The following is a 12805-nucleotide window of genomic DNA, read 5'->3' on the forward strand; positions in this document are numbered from 1 at the left end:
TGTTGTGGCTCAGTGGATTGAGTGCCAGCCTGCGAACCATGGGGGTCGTTGGTTCTATCCCCAGTAAGGGCGCATGCCTGGGATGTGGGTCAGGTCCCCAGTGTGGGGGCACAAGAAGAGCAACTACACATTGATGTTCCTTTCCCTCCCTTCCCCTCTCTCTAAAAAAATAAATAAAATCTTTTTTTAAAAAGTAGACTTCCTGTGCTTGACTTCCAGAAACTTGACATTTTTGCCTGAACTGTTTAGCTTTGGCAGAACTGAGCTTTGGCTTTGGCCTGAACTGTTTAGCTTTGGCAGAACTGAGTTGTGTTGTTCTGTGGGACATATTCCATGTCACCTCCTCTGTAGTAGTGCAAGTCTTTATATGTGCCAACACGAAAGTGTTTGAACCTTTTGTTCTCTTCTCCCCTTTACCCGCCACCCTCCTGTGGGGAAGGAGACTTGAGGAAGACATCATAAAGAGAGAACTCCATCACACGATGACGCACCAAAGTTCTGCTGTGGGAGACATTGGTAACAGCGAGAGGAATGTTGCCTGTGTTGTAGGTGCTTTACTTGGAAGCAATGGAAGGTCCCTGAGCTTTAAGGATCTAAGGGTTTAGAGCCAAAACCTTAGAGGGAAGGCAGAGGGTGGTCAAGGGGATTGGGAGGGAGGAAAGGAGAGAGAAGGAAGCTCCCGGTGGCCTGGGGAGGGTGGCCCAGGGAGGTAGACACTGGATTGTTAGAAGACTAGATAGAAAAGATTCAAAAATATTTCAAACCAGCCTCAGAACTCTGTATGTGTCCATGACCGGTGCAGACCCCGTTATGGACTATGTCTGTGAGTCCTCTCAAAGTATCAGAGGCATAGCCAAGACGTGTGCTTGGTCCTACCTGGAGTGAGTTTTTTGGAAGGGGTACCAGTGCTGGTGTTTCACAGTGGCCTCACAGATTCCCTAAAGGGCAAGACCTTGCCCTGCCCTGTGTTCTCTCTGGTGCCTGGAATGTTCTGTGCTTGAATGACTCCAGGTTACTCTTCAGACTCCCCTGAAAGCTACCACCTCAAAGCGGTCCTTGTAAAAATCCTCTCACCCCATCAAATGACGTGGCTCCATATCTTAGACTCACAGCACTCTGGACTTTTCACTTGTACTTACTACAGATATTTACTCTGTGTTTATTTCTGTGATTATTTCTTTAGCATTTATCCATTCCAGGAAGGCAGGGAAGGGACCATCTGGTTTTCTCATCACAGGTCTTAGCACCTGCTCCTGCACCTGGCCTCCAAACCCTTGCGGACCAGAGGTCATTCACCAGGTGTGTTTTCTTGTGGGGGGCCTCTGACTCTGCCCACCACTGTCCACAGTAATTGTTCCACCTCAATTAGCAATCCCTGATGGAACTTCTCAAGGAGCACGTTGAACCTGCAGTAAACATTCTGCCCACTAGGGGTCTCTTGCCCCCATCATTGGGACCCAAAGAACTTCAAGTCCTTTGTATCTTTATGTTTTCACCGCCTTGCTGCTCAGGGTGTGGTTGTGGCCACCTCCACCTCTGCATCCTGGGAGCCCGTCAGAACTGGAGAATCTCAGGCCTCTCCTGCGACTGGCAGAATCAGAGTCTGCATTCTGACAGGATCCTCAGGTGATCTGTATACTTACTGTACACGTTAAATACCGAGAAGTGCTGTTCCACAGGACATTCCTCATCTGAAAAACCTGGAGGACTAAAACAACGCCCTCTCAACGGCCTTTTCCACGGACTGAAGTACTTAGAAAGAGGTGTAGCATTTGTGTGCTTTTATTATGAATATAAAATATACGTACGACATAATACACATTTACACATTTACAATTCGCCATCGCTTTCATCTTGTTTGATCAGCTCCCGCTCTGCAGGGCCCAGCTGCCCACTGCCTCCACCGTCTCCGCTCACACTCGCGACATTCGCTGCACCTCGGTACCCGCGGGGCCCGCTAAGAAGCGCCAGGCCCAGCTGTACAACGGCTGGCTTTCCTGTCCTTCTCACAGAGTCTCCTTCATTCTACTGCTTCCATCACTCTGTGCCTTCCACTGCCTCAGACTTCAGGAATAAAAATTCAGGAGGAAAGAGGGTGGCATTAATCACCTTTGTCTTTTAAAACTCCTTGAAACGTCCTACGTGAGGGAAGTGACACATCAGTAGTCACTGAGAGCACTGCTCATGAACGTGGTCTAAGAACTATCTACGGGAAGGCCCTGGGGTGTTTGTTGCGTATTAATTCCGCTTTGCTCACCAAACAGACCACCGGAAAGGATCCGAGCACCGGTGGTGGTGAAATGCCTTTCAAAACAAACAAATAAATAAATAAATAAACAAACGGGGATATGTACAAATAAATAGAGTGAGTCTCACTACGGGAAATTTCACTGCCTATATCCCCTGTGCTTTCTCAAAACTTTTCTAAGGTGCAGTTTGACCCCAGGTTGATAAGAGGAAGTTGGATTTTAGAACTAGTTGCTCTTGGTTGGGTCGGCGCCTTCCAAACGCAGGTGAAAAGCGGCTGATGAGAGCCTGACGTTTCTCTCAGAACGCAGCGATGCGAGAGCTTTTGTAGGAGTTCTCTTTGAGGCTGTCAAATACGGCTTTGGTTCCACTCTGCCAGTGTAACACCAGCTCCACCGGGGTCTTCCCAGCCTAAGCAAAACAGATGGGGAAATTTTGACTTCCAGAGGGGAGGCACCTGTAAATTCACATCCTCTGTGTGGGAGTTTGAGGCGGTAATGGATGCGTGTATGTTGTTGAAGCGTCTTATGCTTTCCTTTATGAGTAATTCACAGCGTATATTCAAAGCAGTCCCTCAGTGCTTCTCACGGGAATGCGTTTGGCATTTTAGATTAGCAATGTCCCCCCCACCTCCCCACCGACCTGTAGCAACCATAGGACTATTTCAAGCATTACTAGACATCCCCAGTCCCAAGGCACTAAATGGCAAGACTACGACAAGTCACCTTCAGATTTTAAAAAATGCCCCCCTGCCCCTCCATCATTCTGCAGCATGGGCACAGTTCTGTAGTCCTGATGACCTTTTCGTGAAAAACCAGTTTCTGTCAATTTGGAAAATGATTCCCTGATTGATAAAACCAGTGGCAACCAAGCTGCTCCAACACCCTGACTTACACACTCGGGTGCTGCTCAGGACTAGGACCGCACCAGCGGGTAGATTCTTCACACCGGTCACCCTGAGCTTTCTCCCGGGACATTTATTTCTCAGAGGTGACATCAGTGACATGTGTGAATAAATAATTTTTTACTTCAACTTTTTCCTCTTTTGAATATATCTCAAGATATTAACAGAAATGAAAACCCTGTCATTTCTCAATTTTTGTCTTTAAATATGAGAAGTCCTCAATCTTTTCCATCTCTAGCCATTCAGAAGTCTCTCTTTCACCCAGAGAGGGCACACAGGCAGTTTGGAGATGCAGATCAGGGTAGAAACCTGCCTTGTTTGGGCCCAAACAGTGCTCAGGGGTTTGTTGTTGTTGTTTGTTTGTTTTTAGGCTGGAATTAATTGTCAACAGTTGGAAAGTAAGCGATTTCCCAACTGAATGTGTGGTTTCTGAAAAGCAAGTAGATGGGCTGGCAGCACAGAGGGCTGGGTGGGGAAGAGCCTGCACCATTGCAAGTTCCCTGTGCAGATTCCCGCAGCCACCCACACGGGGTATTTAGATGATCTGCCTGGCCCCCTTCACCTTCCTTAGTGGCCCTATGACCTTCACTTTGGGACTTCTCACCTCTACAGCATCTTTCTTAAGAAACACTCATCAGTTGACACAAAGACAGAGTTTTGGACAACAATACAATGACCTTGTGTGTTGTTCCTGATCCCTTTCCAGAGAGTGTCCAATAGCTTTTTGGGCTCTTTGGGGAACATAGATCAGAATCCTTAGGCCTGGGTCTAACTGGTATACAGAACTTTGAGCCCTGTGTGTATATTTTTGGCTACTCTACAAATTCCTTGCATGCCTCCCTACTGAAATCTGTCTCCTGATTTTCCGCCTGCTTACACAGTCTCCCCAAATCTGTATGCCATTTATCTCTGCTGGTAATGTCTCACTGCCTGGAAAAAAAGTCTTATTTTCTTCAGCTTTTGAGATTTTATTGAATCTATTCTTTTTCAGAAACTGTATTTAAATTATTAGATAAGACCAATCCCAGTATCAGGGATGCTAACACACTTCCACCCCAAGCAGCAGGCTCTATTTCATGCATTTATTCTTTGTTCCTGTCACCAAGCTAGTTTTTTTAATGATAAAATATTCCTCTCAGTCTCATAGTAACACAATAAGGAAAAGAAATTATTCATATTTATATGATCACTGGGATTTTCTTTTCCTTCTTTTTTTTTAAAGTGATTCTCCAAAAGCTTTCAAGTTATTTTTTCAGTAATTTATACCCATTCCTCTAGGTGATATTTTTAAAGCTTATATTCGATGATGTTTGTCTGAGAATCGGGACTATGAGAAGTTGGTTACGTTCCCTGCTTACAGATGAAGCTAAATTAATACATAGTTGCAGAAGGGACTTGTACAGCATTTTCAGGACCTAAATATAGGAAATTATTCTGAGGGATGTGCAGATAAACCAAAGTGGAGAAAAGATGGAAATTATCTCAAAAAATGTAGGCACAAGTACAGCTGCCACTGGAAGAAAGTGGCGGCACCTCCTGCTGCTGCGCGCGGGGAGGGCTGTCCAGAATGACTGCGCGTGGATGCCGATTATTTGAGCTCATTGGCCCTTGGCTGCATTGGCCCCTGTGGGATTTTAGACCGCTGCAGGAGCCGTGGGTGACCTGTCCACCCCAGGCCTTGCTCTGCCAGGATGCCAAGGCAAACTGCCTTTGTGTCTGTGAAGGTGAGCAATTTGCCCATCTTTTACTTTCAAGACCAAATTTTAAGAGAATTACTAGACACTGCATTTGTCAGTGAAGTCATATTACTCACTGTAGCTTCCCCCACCTCTGACCAGTGACCGGAGTCCTTGCCAAGGTTAGCAGGGACGGAATGGACACGGGCACTTAACCCGTTAGAGAAGACCCCTGGAATACTGCCATCGCGGGACTGTTTTCAAGGTTGTCAGATATGCTTTTGTAAATCAAAAAATCTTGCAAGCAGGGTCCCTTGTGTGGAGCACTTACACAGTTCTTGACATTGAGATCAGCGCCGTAGGTAATCAGCAGTCTGATCATCTTGTAACGATTCAGTCTCACGGCGTCGTGCAGGGGGGTGTCTCCTTCCTAAAGAGGCAGAGGGAACCGGCTAAAGGTGGGCCTTGCAGACAGGAAGTGGGTGCCAAGAGGGTGCCCGGCTTGAGGACTGACTCCGAGTCAGTGGGAGTGAAGTTTAGGAGGCGGGATTCTGCCCGGCTACTCTACTCACTCGGTCTTTGGCGTTGAGGTCCGCCTCACAGGCGATGAGATGCTCTGCGCACTCGTAGTGGCCGGTCCTCACTGCCACGTGCAGCGCGGTGCTGAGCAGCTGCGAGATTGAAGAACAAGAAGGCTGTTGACGTGAGGAACCGGGCTGTCCCAGGCCCCAAGGAAAGTAGGGGGTGGGGGCGGAAAGTGGCCACTAGGCATGAGCTCTCCGTGGCAAGTGGGGTGCAGAAGGAGGGAAACGGGGTACAGGAGGAAGGAAAGGACAGACGGGAAAGGGATCCCCGGGGGGAGAGGAAGGAGGATGGAAAGGAGAAGGGGAACAGGTAAAACAGAGGAGAAGAGGAAGCGAAGACAGGAGGAAGATGAGGAAAGGGGCCCCGTGGCTGCAGGAGGAGGAATACCTTATCCCGGGCACTGATTTTTGCTCCTTTGTTCAGCAGCAATTTTAAGACATCCAAGTTTCCTCCACGGCTTGCCCAGTGGATGGCTGTGGATTCCAGCTACACCGGAAGGTAAAAGGACATGACTTAAAAATAAAGCAGAATCCGGTCAGAGGAGTTAGTACTTAGTTTCCAAGGCCCAGAAACACCAGCTTTGCTAGGGTCTAGATTCCCAATTCCAACTCTTGGCTGAATGTTTTAGCTGAACATTATGTGTGTGAATGTGAGTATATGCACTCACACGTGCACCCGTTGTGGGCATCGTTAGGAGGCTCTTAACCTAATACATACTAAGAAGAAAACTACGATTTGTTAAGAATCTCCTCATGGCAACATGGTGCCACCCACTCAACGGGCTGATCCTCCTGGCAACATTAGGAGGTAGGTGTTACTGTGTTCATTTTGCAGATGAGAAAAACAAGTCTCCAAAGTACGTAAGTTTCTTACCCAAGGAAATACAGCCAGCCAATGGTAGGATAGACATCCAAACCCACACCTGCTGGAACTTCGAACCACTTTTGCTCAGTAGGTATCCTCACAAGTTCCAGACAAAGTACTTAAAAATTCTGGCAGAATAAAAGTAGTCCCTTCTGGAAGACTGTAATCTGGATCTGACACCCCTTCCAGTTTCCCTGTTGTTCTTTCCTCATCCCCTGCCGGCTGTCTGCTGTCATTTGCGCTAGCGCCGCCGCCGCCGCTGTGCCGCGACTGTCCTCACTCGTGGGCCTGCACACTGCACTCACTCGCAGATGGTTCCCTCTTCACTGCGCCGGTGCACCCTGGCCTGTCAAATCCCACCCTCATGAATTTTAGTGTCTTTCTACGCAAACTTTATTTTTTGTTTCTTCAAGTGTTTTTCTTCGTGTCTTTTGGGTTCAATTTTGCCCAGATCCTTTGAACTCTTGATATACCTTTTCCACTTTGCTATAAAGTCCAATTGGGCTACATTTAAATAATAAAGCATTTCCCAGCTCAATTTCAGTTCATAAAATATGCTGTGTACTGATCTCTGTAGACATCACAGTGGTTGAATTACTGAGGTCTGAATAGCAGCTGCTCTCCATAGATCGGATTCATTTCGTGTGCGGCCCAGCCCCAAATTGCATCTGTGGCAGTGGGCATCTATCATATAAGGTGTGCAGCTAGAGAATTTGGATTTGTTGCTGGCAGCCAAGGGGTCAGAGCAGGCAGCCGTGCATAATGGAAGGACAGGGATGTTGAAAGGCACGTGTCGACTGCATTACCTCTCAGTAATGCTACTGACTTGATAACGACCCATCTCTCTGATGAGGAGATTGAATTCTGCTCAACAGCCTTTACTTTTTTCTTTTCCCTGGAACACTCCTCTCCTTTTAAATGTGTATTGAAAATACTTTCCACATGACCTCAGCTCATCTCCCGACTTTCCCTTTGTATGGAGAAATAAGATTCTGCCTCGTTCTCTCAGACCAGTTTCCCATTGTTTTGTTGTAGGTATTCTTCAGCTTCATACAGTCCACTCATTTTGACTTATTTCGAAGCAAAGAAATATATTTACCATATCACGGAATTCAATCTGGGCTCCAGCTTCCAATAGCTTTTCCACAATTGGCAAATGTCCTTCCAGGCATGCTCTATGAAGAGCCGTCCGTTTATACTGTCAGAATAGAGATCAGAAGAAAGGGGGGGGGAGGGAGAGAGAAATGCATATATAAAACTGTGCATAAATCCTTTCTAGGAGGTGTGCATCTGGCGACTCTGGTGATCTAGATAGAAACTTGAGTGCTTTTATTTATGAATCAGAAATGTCAAATTCACTAAAATTGCAGAAGTAGAACAATTATCCTGTGACTGGGATTTGACCTTCCTGCAACAGACATTACTAAGTGCCTAGAGGTCTACACGAATGGTATGAACTTGAAGGCTCAAAATTACCAGGACGCTCGTTTTCCCTCCCGTATGTTGCTCCTTCATTGTTTGGGTCATATTTGTCATGCAGCTCAGACAGTTTTCTTCCATCTGGGACTGTTGCTAAGTTAAATATCTAAAAGTCTTCAATTCATTTTAAGAAAATGAGAGATTCATTTTTAGCTCAACTTCAGAAATGATTCCCCATTTTGATTCATGGGGGAAAGAACATAAAAAGGATTAGAGATTTCTGGTCAATTGGCTTCATACAAGTAGATGAATAGACCTATTAAAGCTGGAACAACCGTAGGCATCATTTCACTCCAGTGCCCTTTATTTACAGATAAGGAAACTGAGGTCCAGAAAATGCAAATTAGCAGCTGAAAATCAAGTAGCAAAGTAGTGAGCGAGCTGAAGCCCAGTCTCTAGATTCCGTGTCTAGAGCTGATGGGTTCAGGTCTAATCAGAGGTTACGCTAGTTGCACATTTCTGCAAAGGGGATTTGTTGGCCTTGCTTCGTTATTAAAGGTCTATCCCAAGGATCTGCAAAGTTAAAGATGAAGTGAAACACCAGCCAGAAGTATTCAATGCAAAAAAATATTCAATTCATAGCACTGATCTAGCCTTTTTATTTTTTTCCTTATTTTTGTTTTGCGTCGGGTTGATTTTATTTATTTACTTATTGGTGTTTGTTTGTTTGACCACTGTACTCTCCCACTATGCTGCTGGCATATGTGGCAACAGCTGGAGAAACTGTTTCAGGTGGATTGATTTTTGGCACCATATTAGCAAGGCTGCAAATAAAGCACAAGAATCACGAGACTGATGAGCTGGATTTTCAGTGCTTTGTGTACTAAGCCTTACCTCATCACAGACATCTGGGTTGCTCTTGTCTGACAAGAATTTTTCTACTACTGGCAGTTTATTCTCCAGGGCCGCTTTCAGAAACTGAGGCACATCCACAGGTTCTGTCTAAAGCCAAAATAGGGGGAGCGTTACCCTGAGGGTCCCAACGTTTAATCACTCCCTCCACAGGCATGTATTCCCCTGTAGCGTCCACACCGGAAGTGCAATACTACAAAACCAAGTGGCCCTTACGATGATTTCCGGTTCAGGTTCCTTTACAACTGGAACTTTTGTTTTCTTGTATTTTTTCTTTTTCTTCAGTTGAATGATAACTTCAAGGTCTTCTAAATTTTCAAGCTTTGACCGTTGTTCTAGTTTTTTCTTCTTGAGCTAAAAAAAAAATCTGTATTTCAAAATATGTTGAGTTCTACTGACAAGCATTCTGGCTATAGCTAAACAAAATCTGCAAGGTCTGAGATGAGGATGTGAACAGTTTGAGCAAAACATAAAAAAATATTTGATTTCAATTCAGTGATTTTTTATTCAAGTATTTGGGGGCCTAATTTTCAACTAATTGCCTTCATCTTCATTTCTCTTACATGTTATCATCAGCTTTGGACTAATTGGAGATAGGATTTAGTGATGAGTTTTGAAATGACTGCCATAAACAAACCCAAGATTTCTGTAGAATTCTTTTTTTGGTCATATTCAATACTATTTTTTAACCCAAAAGAATCCAATATTAAGTGTTAAACTTTGGAATAGCAATGCAGTCTCTTTCAGGCATTCTACTAAGCAGGGCCCATGAAACAGACTCTCCTGGGACGACAACTAACTAATACATGTTTTATCTGCAGTTAGTAAGGAATGAAAATTCACCCAGCAGCATAGATCTTATCAATACAGATAATGGACACAATTAATTATCTGTGGACCACAAACCACAGTATTGAGAAAAAGAGGTCTGCCTCACTCAGAATGAACTAGATGCCATATGACATCAGAAATTCACTGGACACATTTCTCTTTCCAAGTCTTTCAATCAAAACATGGTCAAAGAACATCCAATCATTGATTCAGAATCTAGAGGTCATAGTCTTGCCAAAAAATTCTTTCCCACAACCTGTCCCATAGAGGTTGCCTCTTTATGGGTTTAAATTTGATGAAGAAACATCTTCAGAATGGTGACATTTATTTCGTGTCTCTCTCTGCTTCTTCCTGCCCGGCACCTTCTTTCCCTACTCCATCCCCAACCCCCCGCAAGTGGATTCCACTGAAGATCCTTACCTCTGCCTCTCGTTGTTTCTCAACCTGCCATTGTTGCTCCCCGCGGCTGAGGGAGTGGGCCGGAAGGGTTTTCAGGTCTTCTTGCTTCTCCAAAGTAACAGCAGCTTCATACTCTCCATCTGTGAAATCCTCAGGAAGGAACTCCCCAGTGTCCCCACTGCCACTCTTCTTCCCTGTGACCTACAAGGAGAGAAGATGGGAGGGTCAGAAGCAGCAGGGCCTGTCCGGAGTTGTTCTCTGCAGAGGATGCCGCGGGGCACCCCTGGTCCATCCTGATCTCGGGCTGTGACACGCTGCTGCAATGTCCCAGGACCACCTTCAGGTGCTGACCCTGCTGTCTTAGTTAAATCGAGGTTCAGGTTAGACTGATATGTTTAAATCCATGTAAACATTTAATTGGCTTAATCACAGGTCTCCCAGGAAAATCACAACCCCCCTCTGATTATTTATAATTCTTTCATTTTAGGTACTTTTGATAACTCTTGACCTGAGTTGTAAAGTTTCCAGACATAAGTTCTTGCAAGAGAACTTCTTCTTTAAGGCATTTTTATAATGACATGTGAGGCTACACTTCAGTAATGAAAACAAAGGAAAAGGTAATAAATAGGAAGTACGTAGAGAATTTATTGCTGCCGGCTCCACTTTTCTAATTCACTTATTCTATCATATAAACCAACCATTTTCCGTAGACGACATTTTCAGAGTACCTGTGCATTATGTCTGAAAGAAAAGGACATTCCATTTTTCAAATTAAAACCAAGGCCGAGCCAGTTTTCAGCGTAAAAATACTGTGTCTTACGTACCAGCTCTTCTACTTTCAGCATCATCATGTTGGCCTGCAGTTCGCCTGAAGACGGTTTTTTTCCTGCGGGATGAATCCCTGAGGCTGGCCCTGCTGAACTCCACACCGCTCGGTTTATATAGCCAGGACTGGGTGAGATAATCTTCCAACCTGGGAAGCCAAGTAACACCCCAGCCCCCACCAGAGGCCAACTCAGAGGCAGGTGAATTTTCATTCCAGACTCAGTGTCTGGGAAGCAGAAGAGGGAGGGGATGACAAGCAACACCCCTGAATATGTGAATCAAGAAGAAATGTGAGAGGGCCATTCCTTTGGCAGTGACCGCACCGCTCAGCAATGCAAGTCATCCTAGTTATCGGGAAGCCAGGGGACAGCTGCCGGTTGATATTGCACCACAGCGCTGCTCTTTTTCCTTCTTTGTCAGCTTTCATATGACTAACTCTATCAAGAAAATGTAAATACCCCGCATATCACACTCCCAATAATATCTTTCTGATAACCAGGCTTATCAGCACTTCACTTGGGGGAAGTGCGGCTTCAGGACACCCTATTCCCATGGGCAAATAGCCTGAGAGGAAAGGGTCCCAGTCCAGTCCGCATGGCCCTCGTCTATATCTGCTTGGAATTCTCTGGAGTGATGTCTGGGCCTAAAAGGGCCCCATGACATGCCATCTCACCATCACTACAAAAAATTGAAAGCACTCAGTAATGCACTTTTGTTTTATGGCATCATTGGCCATAATTAGCATATGATGTGCTCACTGTCTTCTAGAACAGCATACTTACTGGAGCAATTTTTATCCAAAAAGGGCCCAAATGGTCCCTGAGACAGATTATATGAGACCAATTATTAGCAATGGTATGACCTCCATTAGGTCATAGAGCCCAAGTTCTCAGGTGCTGTGGTTAGAAGACATCTACGGGAACTTGTCAGAAATGCAGATCCCTGGGTCCCTCTTTGGGGCACTTGTGCTGAGTCTTAGAAGTCTGCATCTGTCAGAGCGTTCAGATCATTCTGATGCGTCAGGGTTTGAAATGCATCGCCAGGGAAGCAAGGAGCTTTCTGTTGGGCAAGAATGAAAAAGACCTCTGTTTCAGGTTTTTCATCTCTGAGGTGTTACAGTATGTAAAAAATATTTAGGTCTCTTCATAGTTCAAGGAGAAATGAGTTACTATCTTCAAAGAGATTTAAAACCTTTTTTTTTTCAGTAAAAGGAAAGAATAGGGGAAGGGAGTATAAATGAGGGGAGTGTTTAACTCCTTCAAACTCATCCACTCAACGAACATGGCTGCCATTCCCTCTTGCCCCCTTATACTAATTAACCCATGGATGGTTCCTCTGGGATTTTCCGACTGACAGGTTGACTCCCTAAACCAAACACTGGCCAAGAGGGAACCTCCCAGGAACTCCTGTGTCCATTCTGGTCTCCTAATGTTCTCTCCCGAAATGGATTTTATTTAAAGGAAATTCCCTGGTATTTTCTTTAAGGTGGGGATCGCTTTGATCACGTTCATTGGTCTCTTTAAGTAAGAAGAGGCCATTTAAGTGTTTCCTATCATTTCACATGTCTTTTTGTTCCAGGGAAGACATAAACTGAGGGGAGTGTGAAGAGATATCTTGGGGGAAGGGTCATGGGTTGTTTGTGAGTTTTGAATATGGAATCCTAGAACTATGAGTGCCCTTAAAGTTCAACCATGACCAATGCTTTCATTTTACAGAAAGGATGCCAAGGTGCAGAGACATTAAGTAACTTGCTGCAGGTACACAGCTAAGGGGGGGGGGGGGGGGGGGGATGCCGGGTCTAAGAGTTTTGATTCCATTCCACAGAAGCAGAGACTCACTGAGCTCCGAGCAGATTTTCTGGGCAGTTCACACCTAGATCCACTCAGGGCCCAACCCAAACCGGTTAAAAATCTCTTCAACGTTCAAATCAGCTGAAAGACTGCAAGCCAAATTTGTGGGGTGGCTCACCATGCCTATTCCTTCCTCTAGTCACTTAATTATCCCCTCAGACCTGGCTGGTTCTGTACAGAAGGCTCAAGGAAGTCTTGGAAACTTTGCAGAGGATGACTCTTGAGGAAAGGTTGATGGAAGGGGCTGAAGTTAAAGAAAGGAGCGGGCTGTGCACACCCTCAGACACCCTCAG

The 12805-nt window shown here is 45.2% G+C and overlaps 1 protein-coding gene across 1 annotated transcript; it reads right to left on the reverse strand.

The window, feature by feature from the left end:
• Window positions 1-1766: 1766 nt before the first annotated feature.
• Window positions 1767-10804, reverse strand: ANKRD1 (ankyrin repeat domain 1). The gene is made up of 9 exons (XM_037047325.1): window positions 10662-10804; window positions 9859-10038; window positions 8824-8961; window positions 8590-8697; window positions 7376-7474; window positions 5800-5898; window positions 5400-5498; window positions 5159-5257; window positions 1767-2658 (listed from the first exon to the last, which is right to left on the reverse strand). Exons 1-9 carry the CDS (start codon window positions 10686-10688, stop codon window positions 2548-2550), a joined length of 960 nt encoding a protein of 319 aa, XP_036903220.1. The 5' UTR covers window positions 10689-10804; the 3' UTR covers window positions 1767-2547.
• Window positions 10805-12805: the final 2001 nt, after the last annotated feature.

The sequence above is a fragment of the Sturnira hondurensis genome, unplaced genomic scaffold, assembly GCF_014824575.4.
Source record: "Sturnira hondurensis isolate 20B ecotype Veracruz unplaced genomic scaffold, ASM1482457v3 Scaffold0005563, whole genome shotgun sequence".
NCBI lineage: Eukaryota > Metazoa > Chordata > Mammalia > Chiroptera > Phyllostomidae > Sturnira > Sturnira hondurensis.